This window comes from Nomia melanderi, chromosome 8, assembly GCF_051020985.1.
Source record: "Nomia melanderi isolate GNS246 chromosome 8, iyNomMela1, whole genome shotgun sequence".
Lineage (NCBI taxonomy): Eukaryota > Metazoa > Arthropoda > Insecta > Hymenoptera > Halictidae > Nomia > Nomia melanderi.
Genome location: NC_135006.1, coordinates 2,671,520 through 2,685,822, shown reverse-complemented (window position 1 = coordinate 2,685,822; position 14,303 = coordinate 2,671,520). Strand labels below are relative to the sequence as shown.

The 14,303-nt window shown below is 27.0% G+C and overlaps 3 protein-coding genes across 8 annotated transcripts; 1 reads left to right on the top strand and 2 right to left on the bottom strand.

Annotated features, from left to right (window-relative positions):
- Window positions 1–516: 516 nt before the first annotated feature.
- Window positions 517–2,150, bottom strand: Ppib (peptidylprolyl isomerase B (cyclophilin B)). Its single transcript, XM_031975914.2, has 4 exons — window positions 1,957–2,150; window positions 1,484–1,691; window positions 1,158–1,342; window positions 517–1,088 (listed from the first exon to the last, which is right to left on the bottom strand). The coding sequence occupies exons 1-4, from the start codon at window positions 2,047–2,049 to the stop codon at window positions 954–956; spliced, it is 621 nt and encodes a 206-aa protein (XP_031831774.1). The 5' UTR covers window positions 2,050–2,150; the 3' UTR covers window positions 517–953.
- Window positions 2,151–3,137: 987 nt separating this feature from the next.
- On the top strand, window positions 3,138–9,834 carry LOC116426653 (peptidyl-prolyl cis-trans isomerase FKBP8). Of its 5 annotated transcripts, none has more exons than XM_031975905.2 (6): window positions 3,138–3,156; window positions 7,110–7,217; window positions 7,547–7,867; window positions 7,999–8,198; window positions 8,445–8,746; window positions 9,120–9,834. In XM_031975905.2, exons 3-6 carry the CDS (start codon window positions 7,547–7,549, stop codon window positions 9,425–9,427), a joined length of 1,131 nt encoding a protein of 376 aa, XP_031831765.1. In that variant the 5' UTR covers window positions 3,138–3,156; window positions 7,110–7,217; the 3' UTR covers window positions 9,428–9,834. The 5 variants fall into 5 exon arrangements, with proteins under 5 accessions (XP_031831765.1, XP_076225977.1, XP_076225978.1 ...); XM_076369862.1 differs by lacking the exon at window positions 3,138–3,156 and adding an exon at window positions 6,199–6,217; XM_076369863.1 differs by lacking the exon at window positions 3,138–3,156 and having other exon boundaries at window positions 6,743–7,255.
- A 23-nt stretch (window positions 9,835–9,857) lies between these two features.
- Window positions 9,858–13,414, bottom strand: LOC116426646 (uncharacterized). 2 transcript variants are annotated; one of them, XM_031975885.2, is made up of 4 exons: window positions 12,854–13,414; window positions 11,557–12,220; window positions 10,925–11,490; window positions 9,858–10,836 (listed from the first exon to the last, which is right to left on the bottom strand). In XM_031975885.2, exons 1-4 carry the CDS (start codon window positions 12,911–12,913, stop codon window positions 10,231–10,233), a joined length of 1,896 nt encoding a protein of 631 aa, XP_031831745.1. In that variant the 5' UTR covers window positions 12,914–13,414; the 3' UTR covers window positions 9,858–10,230. The 2 variants fall into 2 exon arrangements, with proteins under 2 accessions (XP_031831745.1, XP_031831746.1); XM_031975886.2 differs by having other exon boundaries at window positions 10,197–10,836; window positions 11,557–11,882.
- Between the last annotated feature and the right edge of the window lie 889 nt (window positions 13,415–14,303).

The window sequence follows — 14,303 nt, the reverse complement described above, 5'->3', positions numbered from 1 at the left end:
TCTATATATGAAAAATGTATATTTAAAAAAGTATTGAATAATAATAAAAAATAACATTTACAACTAGAAAATTATTGGTGGTTAATCATACGAATCCCATTTTTTAAACATTATTTGATTTTATTCTGTAAATTGTACAAATTGAAGGACTTTCAAATTTTTCAGTAACTGTACGATTTGTACGTCCATAGAAAATTAACTTTTTTATAGTGCAAAATGAACTTTATTATATATAATTTATACTTCTACGTGAATGAAACCAGGCATTTTTTCGTTGCGTCTTATGAGAATGTCATGATCTTTCAAGTGAAAGGATGTTTCAGTTGTGAAAAACAGAGTTATTTCAAACTTACATAGGTAGGTGTATTTATTTGTAAGTAGATACCTACAAGCAAATAGTGTTCACGTAACATCATAAACGTAATACTATCTTATTTTCAATGAAAAATTAAGGGAAAAATATTGAAATAGAATATCTTAAATAAGGTATATTTATTTATTAATTAAAAAACATGATTATAGATATATAAAATTTATTGTGCGTACTAACATGTACATATATTTTTATAAAAGTTGGAATAAGATAACAATGAATGAGATAAGATATCTTTTATGCGGTATTGTGTTTTCTTTCAATTTTACATGTTATACAAAATTCTACTTCTAGATTCATGATTTATTACCAATATGTTAAACTTAAATTTAAAAAAAATAGACTTTCTTATTTAATTAGTATAAATAATTAATTTTCGTTGTTTTCAAACGTATTTTTAGTTTGCATGTTTAGTTTTCTATACATTTTTAGGATAATATTGGCAATAATATATTTTTTCTCTGAAAATGAAGTTTGAAGACATACAGAATCACAAAGTCATTGCATCAGAGTATATAAAGTTATCTATTTAGTTTAAACAGTTAGTCTTTTCTCTGAAAGTAAATTATAAATATTGTATTTAGTCAGAAGCATCTTCTTTTGATACGCTAAATGGTTCTGCTACAACTTCTGCTCCACAATCAGCAATTACAACATCCTTGGTTGGTTTATCACGAGTATCAGTACTTATATTTTCAATTTTTCGTACTATATCCTATAAAATTACTTACATGTAATAACTGTGTAAAATACTTTAACATAAAAGAAAATTGATGTAACATACCATGCCTTTAATTACTTTCCCAAAAACAACATGTCTACCATCGAGCCATGGTGTTTGCTTGACAGTAATGAAAAACTGAGAACCATTGGTGTCTTTTCCAGCATTTGCCATAGATAACCATCCAGCACCATAATGCTTCAGTTTGAAGTTTTCATCTTCAAAACGATTTCCATAAATGCTATGTCCTAAACATAAAAAAGATATATTAAATATAAAGCTTTGATATGTTATGATAATTTTACAAGTTTCATAGAATTGAATTTTATATTTTATATTAAATAAATTTTAGTAATTTTATTTTATTTTAAGAAAAAATTGAAATAAACCTCCAGTTCCATCTCCTTTTGTAAAGTCTCCTCCTTGGATCATAAACTCACGGATGACTCTATGAAATTTGCTACCCTTATATCCTTCTCCTTGGGGTTTCTTAGCCAATTCCATGAAATTCTTCACTGTTTTTGGAACAGTTTTTCCAAACAGACCAATTTCAATTCTCCCTTCTGGATGACCACCGATACTAATATCAAACCATACCTGCATACAAAATATACTTAATTTCTTTTAAATTTCAAACATTTGTTACGAATTCCTTTCAGTTTTTTAATGTTTTCATAAATTTTATATAAAATGATTATAGGTACTGAATGTAATAATTCTTCAATAAAAAATGAAAAGGAATATTGTTTTACAATGATAAATCTTACGTTTTCCGCAGAATTTTATTTTTATCTACTTTGTTCGAAAACCAGAATTCTTTGTTGAGTTTATTACTTCGTGCCTGTTTAATTAATTTATTTACCTTGTCTGTTACTTTCGGACCTCTTTTATCGTCAGCATTGCTACTCGAACAGAAGACTGATACCGCAAGACCCACTAATAAAAATATTCTCATTGTTTATTAAAAAGATTTCAATTTGGCAAGAATCAAACAGACAAAGACTTCGGTAACGACTGCGCTCTGTCAGAATGGAACACAGTTGGAACGTGGCCCCCTCACGCAGGCGTACACGTTAGAAATGTGGGACCTTTTGATTGGTTACATTCACTTCATGCAGTGACGTACAAACAATTTTTATAAGAGAAATATTGTGTATATGTTCATTTATAAATTATCATCAGGTTTAAGATAATCTACAGAACTATAATCAATTAATTTTCTTTATATATTACAAAAAGAAACGATCAAAATTGCTGTAGTAGTTTTTGACAAATAGATAAACACACGGGAATAAAAGAAACACGACTAAATCGGAAATCGTTTTGAAGATTATGAAATTAATTATATCACACACGATAATTGAGTTTATTTTATCAGATTTATGTGAAAAAAATTATATTACTTCAACGTAAGAAATATTGTAGTTGTTTTAATAGAGAAAATTCTTTTCCGATCTTTTTAGCGATTTTTAATTGTATCCCTTATCTTAAAGCTTTCTTCCGGCTTTAAATGAAATTTAAAAGGTCTAACGGAATTTTGAATTTTTTTTACTTCTGTGAATTCTAATTAAATAACATTGTTCAGTGTATTTTTAAAAAGATACGTACAATTGCAAATAAGTGAAATTGATAAGTACAAAATTATTTTGTTATTTATAAAATTATTAATTATAGATTCAGTACACAACAATAATGAAAAAAGGGTTCGTGCAAACGTTGTTCTATTTGACTTTATTTCCCAATCGATGTTATTTTTCTGCCGTAATTATTTTCAACTGCATTCACAGAAATCATTTGAAGTGATCATTTTCAGCTCGAATGTGAGTATATATTTATTTATGTATGTATATAAACCTTTAACCGTCTTATCATTGACATCCTGATTAGTTCGAATGCGACAGGTATGGGTAGTTTAAATTCACTGATAGTCCTCTTTAATACGCTGCTGCAATACACCAAGTCACATGAAATCACTTACCCTTCTTGTAAACTGAAGGCTCTGAAAACTTGTGCAACACCAAAAAATGGCTGCAATATCGACAGAAAGTTAAATAGAACAAACGTTTGTATGAACATTTTTATCATTTTTATGTACTGAAGCTACCAGTGTACAGAAGATGCTCCATTTTAATTTCTGTAAACAAACATCTTAAAAATATAAGTCCGAATATTCGGAAAAATTTGAAATTATAAAAATCCTTTCAATAGAAACTTATATTTTCTGTTATGCTTTTCTGTAACTGGTATGGGAATATATTTGTGCATTGGTGTATATTGAGTGAACCATTCCGAAGATGTTACGACCCGTTCATCAAAGGAAGAGCTCCGGGAAATATCGGCAATTAGAATGACTGTTCATTTCATTGCATTCACTTCAGACTAATGGCCTTTAGGTATTCAGAATAAGCTGTGCATACAGCTTATTTAATTACCGCCATATCTTAAGGCTGTTCTTTCGAAAAACAAACCATAATATTGGGTTAAAAAAACGAAGAAAGAAGTGTCATTTATACACGTTACAATAGTTTAAAAACAGATGTTTATTTCGAAAAAAATTGTTGTATTAACCACGTACAAAAAACGTCAATATTTTTGCATCAATCTAATAATACTTCTTGTTAATGTCGATTAAACTAGTAGAATTTGAACAGCTTTGAAGTTGTAACGTAAAACTAGCAAATATTAATTTTCGAATGTAAATTAATGATTCATTCATAATTTTTATATATTTTACATTAAAAAAAAACAGCTTTGAAACTTTGAACTTAATATAGAGTACATTTACATATAGATGTATATATCTTAATTTTACGTATACAAGTCCGTAAACTATTTTAAATTCAGAGATAAGAGGAAATGGAAATTGCATTTGAAGTATTTTATTATAAGAACAACTTGACAGATTATTTTTTTTAATATGGCATTCCTTTATTTTGATAGGTATTCATTGATCGATTCTATTTTTCTTATTTTTTCTTATTTTTCTTAGTTATATAATATTATAAAATAATTAAAGCGGAGAAATATAAACATTATTACAAATATTCGATATGTCATATCATCGATGGGTTTAATGAATTACTAAATGTAAAAATGTAATAAAGTCATATTATAAGAAAACAATAACGTGATTATTCAAACACAATAGAAAAATAATCGATAGCTGTACGCATTATTATTAATTATTGTACAAACTTTTTCTTGCTTATTGAAGCAATGAAACAAATAACAGCAATATTATTTGCAATACTCGCTACCGGTTATTTAAAATCGAATTTAAGTAATATGCAGTTTAATGTAAAAAAAAAGAAGAACAACAAATCATTATAATATAATATACATACTTAAATTATTTTTCTTATAAAAGAACGTCAAAACTTTCACATCAACTCAATATTATGGTTTGTTTTTCGAAACGAGAGCCTTAAAATATGTATATAAACATGATCTTTGTATCCTGTAGCATCGATTAGAAATCTTTTTTTCGGGTTTTCCATATTTTTCGAGATACTTGATTAATAAGGTCAAAATGGGAATACCTTGTTCATATGGAACATGTTTGCTGTAAAAATGGTGTACGTCTATGTTTGAAATACATTGATATTTTTTATTTTTTACAAATACTCTCGACAATGTAAATAAATAATACATACTAATTTTCTACCTAATTTGTATATATATACCATTCAAATTTACAAAAATATTTGTAATTATACAAAACATTTCATTCACTTTACAATTATAGAAATTTCAAGTTAAATTATTCATTAAACAGTACATAAACAGATATGTATTCGTGATTTAAAGAATTTAATACATTAAACGTTGGATTCAAGATGCATACAAGAGAGTGAATAAAACGATTTAAAGTCTATTCTGAGGCAGTTTAAAGAATATCTTTTCATCGCTGACATATTCAGCTTTATAACTTGTTGCACGTTTTTGTTTGCTCATTGTACAACTCATTCAAAGTTAAATTATAGAAAATCGTCACATGTAGACGAACAAACGTTGAGAAAAGGCATAATCAACAGACTGCAAGTGTCGATGTAAATTGGAAATTTTACATAGTAATTAAAAAAAAAAATTAGACAGAATTTTATTTCTTGTACTAAGGATTTTGTTTTGTTAATTTTTACGCATAGTAAGAATACAAAGTAATTTAATACTAATGTCGCTTATTTACAATTAACAAAGAAAAATTATTATAAGATTAAACAACATTTTATTATAAACACTTTATTAAGGATTAGTTTCATCGGACCATATTGTAATGGAAAATTACATTACTATAAAATAATCTGATATAAATAATTTTTAAATGGGTAATCAAAATACTCCAGACTAGTATTGCTATCACTAGCGACCGATACTGATACTATCGATGCTATAGATAATGTTCAAACAATATTAAAGTAGCCTACGGAAGATATCGAAAGATATCAACATTTTAGATAATTAGTATCACTTTTCAAAGCTGATACTTCCCGATATCGAATCGATACCAAATCGATACTGGTACTTAACTGAATTAGTATATACTCGATTGATACTGTAGAAAGTTATCGTAATTAAATATAAATATACTTACTTGATACTTCACGAAACTGTTGAAATTTATTTTATGTTTTGATAATTGTTGTCCGTTTGTTTAAAACGGATCTGTCGTTTGAAGCAGAAATTTGTTGTTATTCAATAAAAAAAGGTTATTGAACATGACATCGTTAAATGTGAAACTAATACCAATTCTGTTCGAAGCAATTATTTTTACATATTATTTGTTTACTTGTTCAAATGTAATTAATTTTACAAAGATATCAATATTTGAGTAGATTATCAAGGGGGTGTCTAAGTACATACATACTTCGAAAAATACCGATGATTTTGAAAAGTATCAAATAAGTATCTACATATCTATATTTTCATAGAAGTAGTGCAAGAGGTATAATTAATATCATTTAATACGATATCATAACGTAGACTGGAATCAATAGTACTGGTTCGACATTATTCCGGTGAATAATGATAGGCTTGTGAATTCCATAAGTTCGTTGAGTTAGCTTGATTTTATCTTGACCCTCCATAGTTACAGCATTTGTGCAATGGCTCGTGTATTTTGTCTTGTGTGTAGACTTTGAAATATGGCTTTATTAGTATATTTAGCATATTATTACCATGTTATGTTTCATAAATGTCATTTACATTATTATTATTTTATATTTTATATTTATATTGTACTTATTAACCGTATTATTTAATCAGATCAGAAAGTATAAATTAATTTTAACGTAATAGTAAAAGATTCGTATAAATTAATATTATCATTAAGTCAATGTCCATGCCAGCATTATAGCTGTTAAAGTTATCGTTTTCAAATTTTATGTTAGAAAGGAAAAATTCGCAACATCTGAGGAGTTGAAGAATTGTCCACGTGGATCGATCCCTATGAAAGTCTAGTGCATAGAATCAGACTTTCAATTGATTAAGATTCAAATAACATAAATTTTTCATTTTTAACCAATTATATGTAAAAACGAGGTCTCAATTTGTAAGATAATAAAAATCTTCTCAATTTGCATTTGCGTAAAAAGATGCGTTTTTTAAGGAGTGCCATATTTGTAGGACACACTGTACAGCATAGAACTATATTAAAATCTTAATTTGACTGCACTTTGAGAAACATTACAGGCACATATATTTTCATATTTATGTGAATTTTTTCTATAGATTAATAGATTTTCGTTCAATGGAAAATATTGTAATATTACAAGAAAGCGAACGAAAAATTATATGTAACTGTTCAATCTTTTTAAGATGAAATGTTAGCGAACACATGAATTGGAGTAACTGTGAAATATTTTAATTAGTTACAAAACATAAGTATTTACTTGATTGAGGACTTATTCCAGTGAGATTAAGAGATCGATTTTTTAATCTTTATATATACTTATTTACGTAACCACAAATTTTACAGAGTCAATGAAAATTCACTTACTACCTTCTGCTTTTGCGTAGCTTACTTCAAGTAATAAGTGAAGCCAACTGGTGTCGCATGTGTGTATTGCGAATAAACAGAAATTTATAACATTTCGGAAAACTGTCGTAAATATTTAAAATAAAAAGGTGCGTATTTGTTCGCTGCTATTTATCTATTTTAAAAGGTACATAAAAGTGCGCTTTATTATAGTATAAAAAATGGCAATAGTAATTTAGTTTATTGAATTTTTTTGATTATCAAATGAGTGTGCATTTTTTCCTCGTTGATTAAATATTTATTTTATGTCGTGTTCAACAAACGCAAGAAATTCTTAAACTTATTAAGATAAAGATTTCAGTGTATACGGTTTTAGAAATAATGTAATTTTTAATAAATACAAAACATTCTTGGTTATAAACCCAAACATTTTAGAATGTTTTATTAATTTGTCTTTATTTGATTATTAATTTTGTAGATGGGAGAAGATCCAGTTGGCCCAGAAAAAACTCAAACTGACTTTATTAATGAAGAATTAAATCTTAATGTGGATATAAATAATGATAAAAGTAATTCTAAAACTGAAACACTATCAAATGGTAATTCAACCGAAGAATGGATAGACATTTTGGGAAATGGACAACTTAAAAAAAAGGTGGTGAGACAAGGGAAAAATGGTACTCGACCAAATAGATCCGATATATGTACCTTGAAAATTATTGGCAAATTAAAAGATGGCACGGTTGTTGAGGAACATGAAAATCTTGAAATTCAGTTAGGCGATGTTGAAGTAATTCAGGTAATCTTTTCAAAGTTTATATTACATGTTAGTATTAAAGGCGATTTATAATAGTAACTGACAACAGTATATAAGTAATCTATATTTTTTAAGTTTATAATTCTTAGATTATTTATTACATCTCATGATAGGGATTAGATTTGGCAATTGCGCTCATGGATGAAGAAGAAGTTGCTGAAATTGAAGTAGATCCAAGATTTGCTTATGGCCATTTAGGAAATGAACCAAATATACCATCTAATGCAACTATTTTATATACAGTTGAACTAAAATGTGCTAAACTAGAAGATGAAATTGAAACTCTTAGCGCTAATCAGCGGAAAAAAATTGGGTGAATATTTTTAGTATATTTACTAGATGAATAATTTCTGTATACACTATATAAACTGTGTTAATAATTTCAATAGCTTGAAAATAAAATAAAAGTATATAAATTTAGTATTAAAATATATACTTTATCTCTATGAGTTTTATGTAATATAAATAAATAAATAAATAAATAACTATAGTTTATTAGTTATTGCAGATCTATAATATTTAAAGTATAATAAAAAATCATTTGCATATTTTGTTAAAGGAATAAAAAACGAGAACGTGGGAATTGGTGGTTTGCTCGTAATGAACCAGTGCTTGCAATTCAGTGTTATCGAAGAGCATTAGAGTTTTTATTACCATCAGAAAATCGTGCTTCGTATCAAACAGATGCAGATGATTCTACTACTGATATAGAATTGCAAGCATTATTAGAAGATTCTATGAAAGTATATAATAACTTAGCAGCTGCACAGATGAAAACACAAGCATATGATGCAGCATTGAAAAGTGTAGATAGTGTTTTGAGTTGTCAACCTCAAAATGTAAAAGCACTGTTCAGAAAAGGTATTAATATTAATGATTGTATTTGATGTTATAAATTATATAATCTAAACACGTACAAGAGATGATTCTGCACGTTAAAAAAAGACGAAAATTAAGAATAACAAGAATGCGTTTTCACCATATTTTTTTAAGTTATTGAAAATTAAAGATCCTTCTGAACTATGATAATTCACTAATAGTGTGTGAATTAGACTGATCTGGTCGTGCGGCTATTGTCCTGATTCTAGCGCCGCTATTGGTGTATTTTCAATAACTTGAAAACGAACAGTGCAATTTTATCAATTTCTGATTTTCGTCTTTTACATACACAGTCATCTTGTAAGAGAATTTCTGTATGCGATGGAGCACTTTGTATGTATTTATATGTTTGTAGGAAAAATTTTGCATTACAAAGGAGAAAATACATTAGCATATCAAACATTACTGCAGGCAGCAAAATTAGAACCAGAAACAAAAGCTATTCAAGTTGAGTTAACAGTTTTGAAAGAAAAGATTGCTAAAGAGGCTCAACATGAGAAGAATTTATATCGCAAAATGTTCGGTACACATAAAAATAATATACCTTTAAAAAATACAAAAAAGGAGAGTACAACAAAAGCCGTATCGAATATTACGTGGAGCTTGATTGGCGGAGCAACTGCCGCAATAGCGGGATTTCTTTTATACAGATTTGTTTCGTGAAACAAAACTGAAAAAATTAATATAATGTGAAAAGTAAATGAAACTTGGGGAATAAACATTGTAAAATGTACTGATATATTGTTAAACGTACTACTTATATATTGTTAATCAGCTTTGTTTATAAAAAATATGAGTGTAAAGATAAGTGAGCTGTAAAAACTGGTGCTTTCATAATATAATGTTACACATAAGAAAAGGTCGTAAAATTGATCAAATTCCATTGGATCATATTATTTTATTCATTTCTAGTTCATATTTTGATCTGTACTATTTGCAAAAAACTTTCGCTATTTGTTATTTATTATACCTATGTTTTTATTGTACAAAATTTATATTCACCTCTTTGAACCAGATATTTAGATTATGTATATGCAAGAATAAAAAAAATATATGACATTAAGCATTTACATGTGTGAGTAATGTATATTTTGTGTAAATTACATTTTTATACACATCTGTCAGTGTTATACATTTTTCAGAATTTCATACAGAAGTGTTATTTATAATAAGGAGTTTTTCTACCATTATATGAAGAAAAAAATGAGTGAAGAATGCGTGTGAACATTAAGAAAAACTATACAATTACCATAATCTTCTAAATGTATGTTGAATTTTAACAAACAAGAACTATTATGAAATGTATTGCATTGTTTTTAACCCTTGATTCAGGATTGTTATTTACAATTATATTAACACGGTTGATTTTACGTAAACTTATATATATAATATATACTCGTTTAAATTACAATATTTACAAGAAAATGTGGGAAACATTTAAATGGTAATTATTTTTTTCAATTTTATTAAAGATTTAAAAATGATGGAAATGGTTGATTTAAATAACTATCCATTGGTGTAGTATCTACTTTGTTAATAGTCGAATCTACAAAAAGTGATGTTCCTTCTACAGCTTCAAAAGATAATTCAGAATAATTTGAATGATCGAAAAAATGGTGATCTGTATTTAAAATTCCATGCTGAAATTCCAAATCTTGATAACTATTAACATTCAATATTTCATTAGAACTCGTTTCAAACTGATCTATAAGATCGTTCATTGTTACAATCTTTGGGCTAGTAACTTCTACCGTGACAATCTGTTCTGCATTAATATCTACTAATGAAAGAACTTGAGGAGAAGAATCAGTAGTAGGTAATAAATTTGTAAGTTCTAATGATAGAGTTGGATTTTCATAAAGATCATTAGAATTAGGCAGTGTTTGAAATTCAAACTTCGAATCAGTATGTTCGTTAACGATATTTGTATTTGTAGAAGACAGAATCTTTTCGTTTGATGTTAAGACTATGTCGAATCCACCTTTATTTTTTACTTTTTTTGGCTTTAATTTTTTCGGTATTTCTGGTACTGGAACAAGGTGGCCATCTTCTGTTTTCATGAGTTTTACAACCTGTTAAATGTTGTATCATGTCATGTACAAATTTGTTTTTTACTTATAAATATAAGAACAAAAATAATTCGAATGCGACTAGATTTACCTTCTTCTTTTTTACAGACACAATTCTGTGACAAGTTTCCATGTGACGAGTAAGATGATGTGACCTCTTGAAAGCAGTACTACATTGCATACAAGCAAATGGTCGATACTGTTGATGAGACAATTTGTGTCTTTTTAATAAACTGTTACGTTTAAATGCTTTACCACATTCGTCACAAATAAATTGCCTTTCTTTGTTATGTACATACAGAACATGATCATTAAGTATACTAACGCTAGTGAAAGTTTTACCACACTGTTCACACACAATATTCCTTTGTTCTATATGTAACTGTTTATGCCTGTCCAAATCTGATTTTCTTGCACATTGAAATGTGCAACCATATATATCGCAGGCAAATCTTTTTTCTCCTTTATGTATACGTCTAACATGTTGATCAAGTGCTCTTTGCGAAATTAATTTTTTAGAACAAATTGAGCAATTAAAAGTATCTCTCACAGATATTTCCTTCTTTATTTTACTGAGATGTAAAGTAGATTCCAAATGGCGAGAATAATCATCTTTTTTAATAAAAGTATGTCTACAGTCAGCGCAGAAATAAATGTCTATAACAAAAAAGATGCTTTATGAGTATCGATTATACAGTTTATTTTTAGATTTCGAAAACTTACCACCATTAGAGATTTTACTATGATTCAGTTTTGAAGAATGCACAATTTTATAATGTTCATGAGCTTTCTTTTTAGATGCAAATGTAACATCACATTTGGAACATTTGTGATTTTCATGATTCTGGATATGAAGTAGGTATGTTTGTTCAATGCTAAATGTTTGTAAACACCTGTTACACTTAAACTGTTTTTTTATACAATAATGTTCTTTGTGTTCCTTATCATCTTCTTCCGTTTTTAACATTTTTCCACAGTCTGAGCAAACTTTGCCATTTTCATAACTATGCTTTGCACGATGACGATTTAACAAAGTACGCTTAGGAAAACTGCGAGGACATACATCACAAGAATGTGGATACTTTGTTACTCTTTCTCCATGAGAACGAAATAAATGTATCTCAAGATGTTTACGTCTAGCAAATTTTGCATTACAGTAAGAACAATTATTTTTCTGGTGCCCCTCCAAATGTCGATCCAAATGTCTTTTGTATCTGAATGTCATTGAACACTGACTACATGATTTAACTTGCTTATTTAGTACATCCAATCCATTGATTTTAGCTTTGTTTGGAGTAGACAATGTTATAAGTTTAGTCTCTGGATCATTATTTTCATCGTTTAAACTTTTATTATTAGTTCCAACACCATAAGATTTATCTTTAATCTGTGTAAAAATATTTTTCTCTGTTATAACAGACTTTTTTAATTTGACAGATATATTGTGATTTTTTAAATCCTTTGAATTAGTTATATTATCATTGACATTTGATAATGACTTTATATCATCTACATGAATACTCTTTGCAAGAAATGAAATAGAATTAGTAGTTACATTATCCATTATGAAATAATTTTGTATGGTATATTTATTTTTTAATTCATTTTGGGAATTAATTATATTTTGCAGAGAAATGTATCTGATTTCATACGAATTGAGATTTGTATTATTAAAATTACTTTTACAACTATTATTTACATTATTTAATTGAAATTCAGTCATTGAATTATTTTTAGGAATGGGATGAAAATTCATTTCTGACTCTTTACTTTTAAGATTGTTTACATATTCTTGCAAATGATTATAGACTACAATTTTATTATTTGTTAAAATATATTTCTTATTTGTTGCAGCATCAAATTATCCTAATGCAAAAAATATTAAAACAACACGTAAATTAAAAAAGTTAAGTATGGAGGAATTAAATGTAAATCACCAAAGTTTTAAATATTATAGGTTCTATGGATTTTTATATATAATAATACAATTTTTTATGAAATTTTTTGTAAGAAATCTTACCTGACTTTCGAATGGATGAAATGACTGTACTTTATATTGCTGATTTTTATTATTTGACATTGTGAAAAGAATTTCGAATAACGAGAAATCATGAATGTATCAGCTATATTGAAATTAATTATCTACATTGTGATTTATATAAAATAATTGCACTTGTATGTAACCTTAAAAAAATAATTACAAACGTAAAAAATTGATACGATTGAAATGTGTCTGTAAGATCCCTCGTATAAATTCTAATTAAATTACTATTCATGTCACAATAACGATATGCATTTTTTCTTTCATAATATTACTTTGCACTTTTATATTTTTTAAATCGACTAACATGGTCCATGAAACACAATTATTCTACTGTACTTCCATTTTGATTGGCTGTTAAATGCAAATTTATTCATTGAAATATCCTTTAAGAACAGTTTGTTTTATCATATATAGGTATTTACTATTTACATTAATACAAATGATAAAAAGTTAAATTGTATGTATATTCTTTTTCATTGAGAAAAATTGTATTAATAATATTTCCTCATATATCGATTCAAAAAGTATGAACTTGTTAAATACTATGTATCTATATTGTACATACATACATATATATATATATATATATATGTATATATTATGTTATATATATATATATAACATAACATCACAGCTTAAGATCCAAGGAGACGTCCCATGGAACGTAATTTTGTGTCTGCGGTACTGAAATACCGACATTGTCAAAAATGCTCTAGTGCACTAGCGAACTCTACCCAAGTAGAACGGTTAACTAGTGAACTACCTAAGACTGCAGCATAACAAAATATATAATCAGAAAGTCTACTGTAAGCAGTGTTATTGAAGGTTGAAGACCTTAAAACCATTAAGGCTAATAACTAAAGTTGGTTAAAATTCAAATAGATTTTGTCGAAAATCAAAATATAAATCGCGAATTATTCCACTAAATAATTATGCGTTATATTCGCTGATTTATTCAGCAGTAAATATAATTTCATTTTATATTGAAATAAATATATGACAAAGTAAAGGTTGATAAGCAGAGTGAAAGATTTCAAATAATTTTTTTATTTAAGTATCACATTTTCCTATTTCTATGTCATGAAAATATTAAACGTAATAAAAGGTATATAAATTCAAAGTTCTTATGTCAACTGTATTTAAATACTCATGTATTAACAAATCTGTATTTCGATTCATGCAATTTTTAATACTTTAATGTTAATGCTTAATTATTTAATATATTTGTCAGAGTAATTGTTGAAACAAAAATACTTAATTTTTTATACTAAGTAAAAGTGTTAATTCTTTATAATAAAAATAAATTGGTTTTCCGTTTTCTATCAATTGATGTTATGTAGTATCTACTATATTATATAAACGCTTTTTCCATCGTTTAATCGTAAATATATGTATCATGCGAATTCGTTTTAATCGAGTATAATAA

Bases quoted from the DNA above. Each gene is read 5' to 3' on its own strand.
- Ppib (XM_031975914.2), bottom strand. From the start codon at position 2,049: ATGAGAATATTTTTATTAGTGGGTCTTGCGGTATCAGTCTTCTGTTCG. The intron at 1,343-1,483 runs GTTTATTTCAAT...TTTTATGTTTAG, and splicing joins AAAAGGAGATGGAACTGGAG to GACATAGCATTTATGGAAAT. The intron at 1,089-1,157 runs GTATGTTACATC...GTAATTTTATAG, and splicing joins GGAAAGTAATTAAAGGCATG to GATATAGTACGAAAAATTGA.
- LOC116426646 (XM_031975885.2), bottom strand. From the start codon at position 12,913: ATGTCAAATAATAAAAATCAGCAATATAAAGTACAGTCATTTCATCCA. The intron at 12,221-12,853 runs GTAAGATTTCTT...ATTTTTACACAG, and splicing joins TTCATCCATTCGAAAGTCAG to ATTAAAGATAAATCTTATGG. The intron at 10,837-10,924 runs GTAAATCTAGTC...AACATTTAACAG, and splicing joins TGTCTGTAAAAAAGAAGAAG to GTTGTAAAACTCATGAAAAC.
- LOC116426653 (XM_031975905.2), top strand. From the start codon at position 7,547: ATGGGAGAAGATCCAGTTGGCCCAGAAAAAACTCAAACTGACTTTATT. The intron at 8,199-8,444 runs GTGAATATTTTT...ATTTTGTTAAAG, and splicing joins AATCAGCGGAAAAAAATTGG to GAATAAAAAACGAGAACGTG. The intron at 8,747-9,119 runs GTATTAATATTA...ATATGTTTGTAG, and splicing joins AAAAGCACTGTTCAGAAAAG to GAAAAATTTTGCATTACAAA.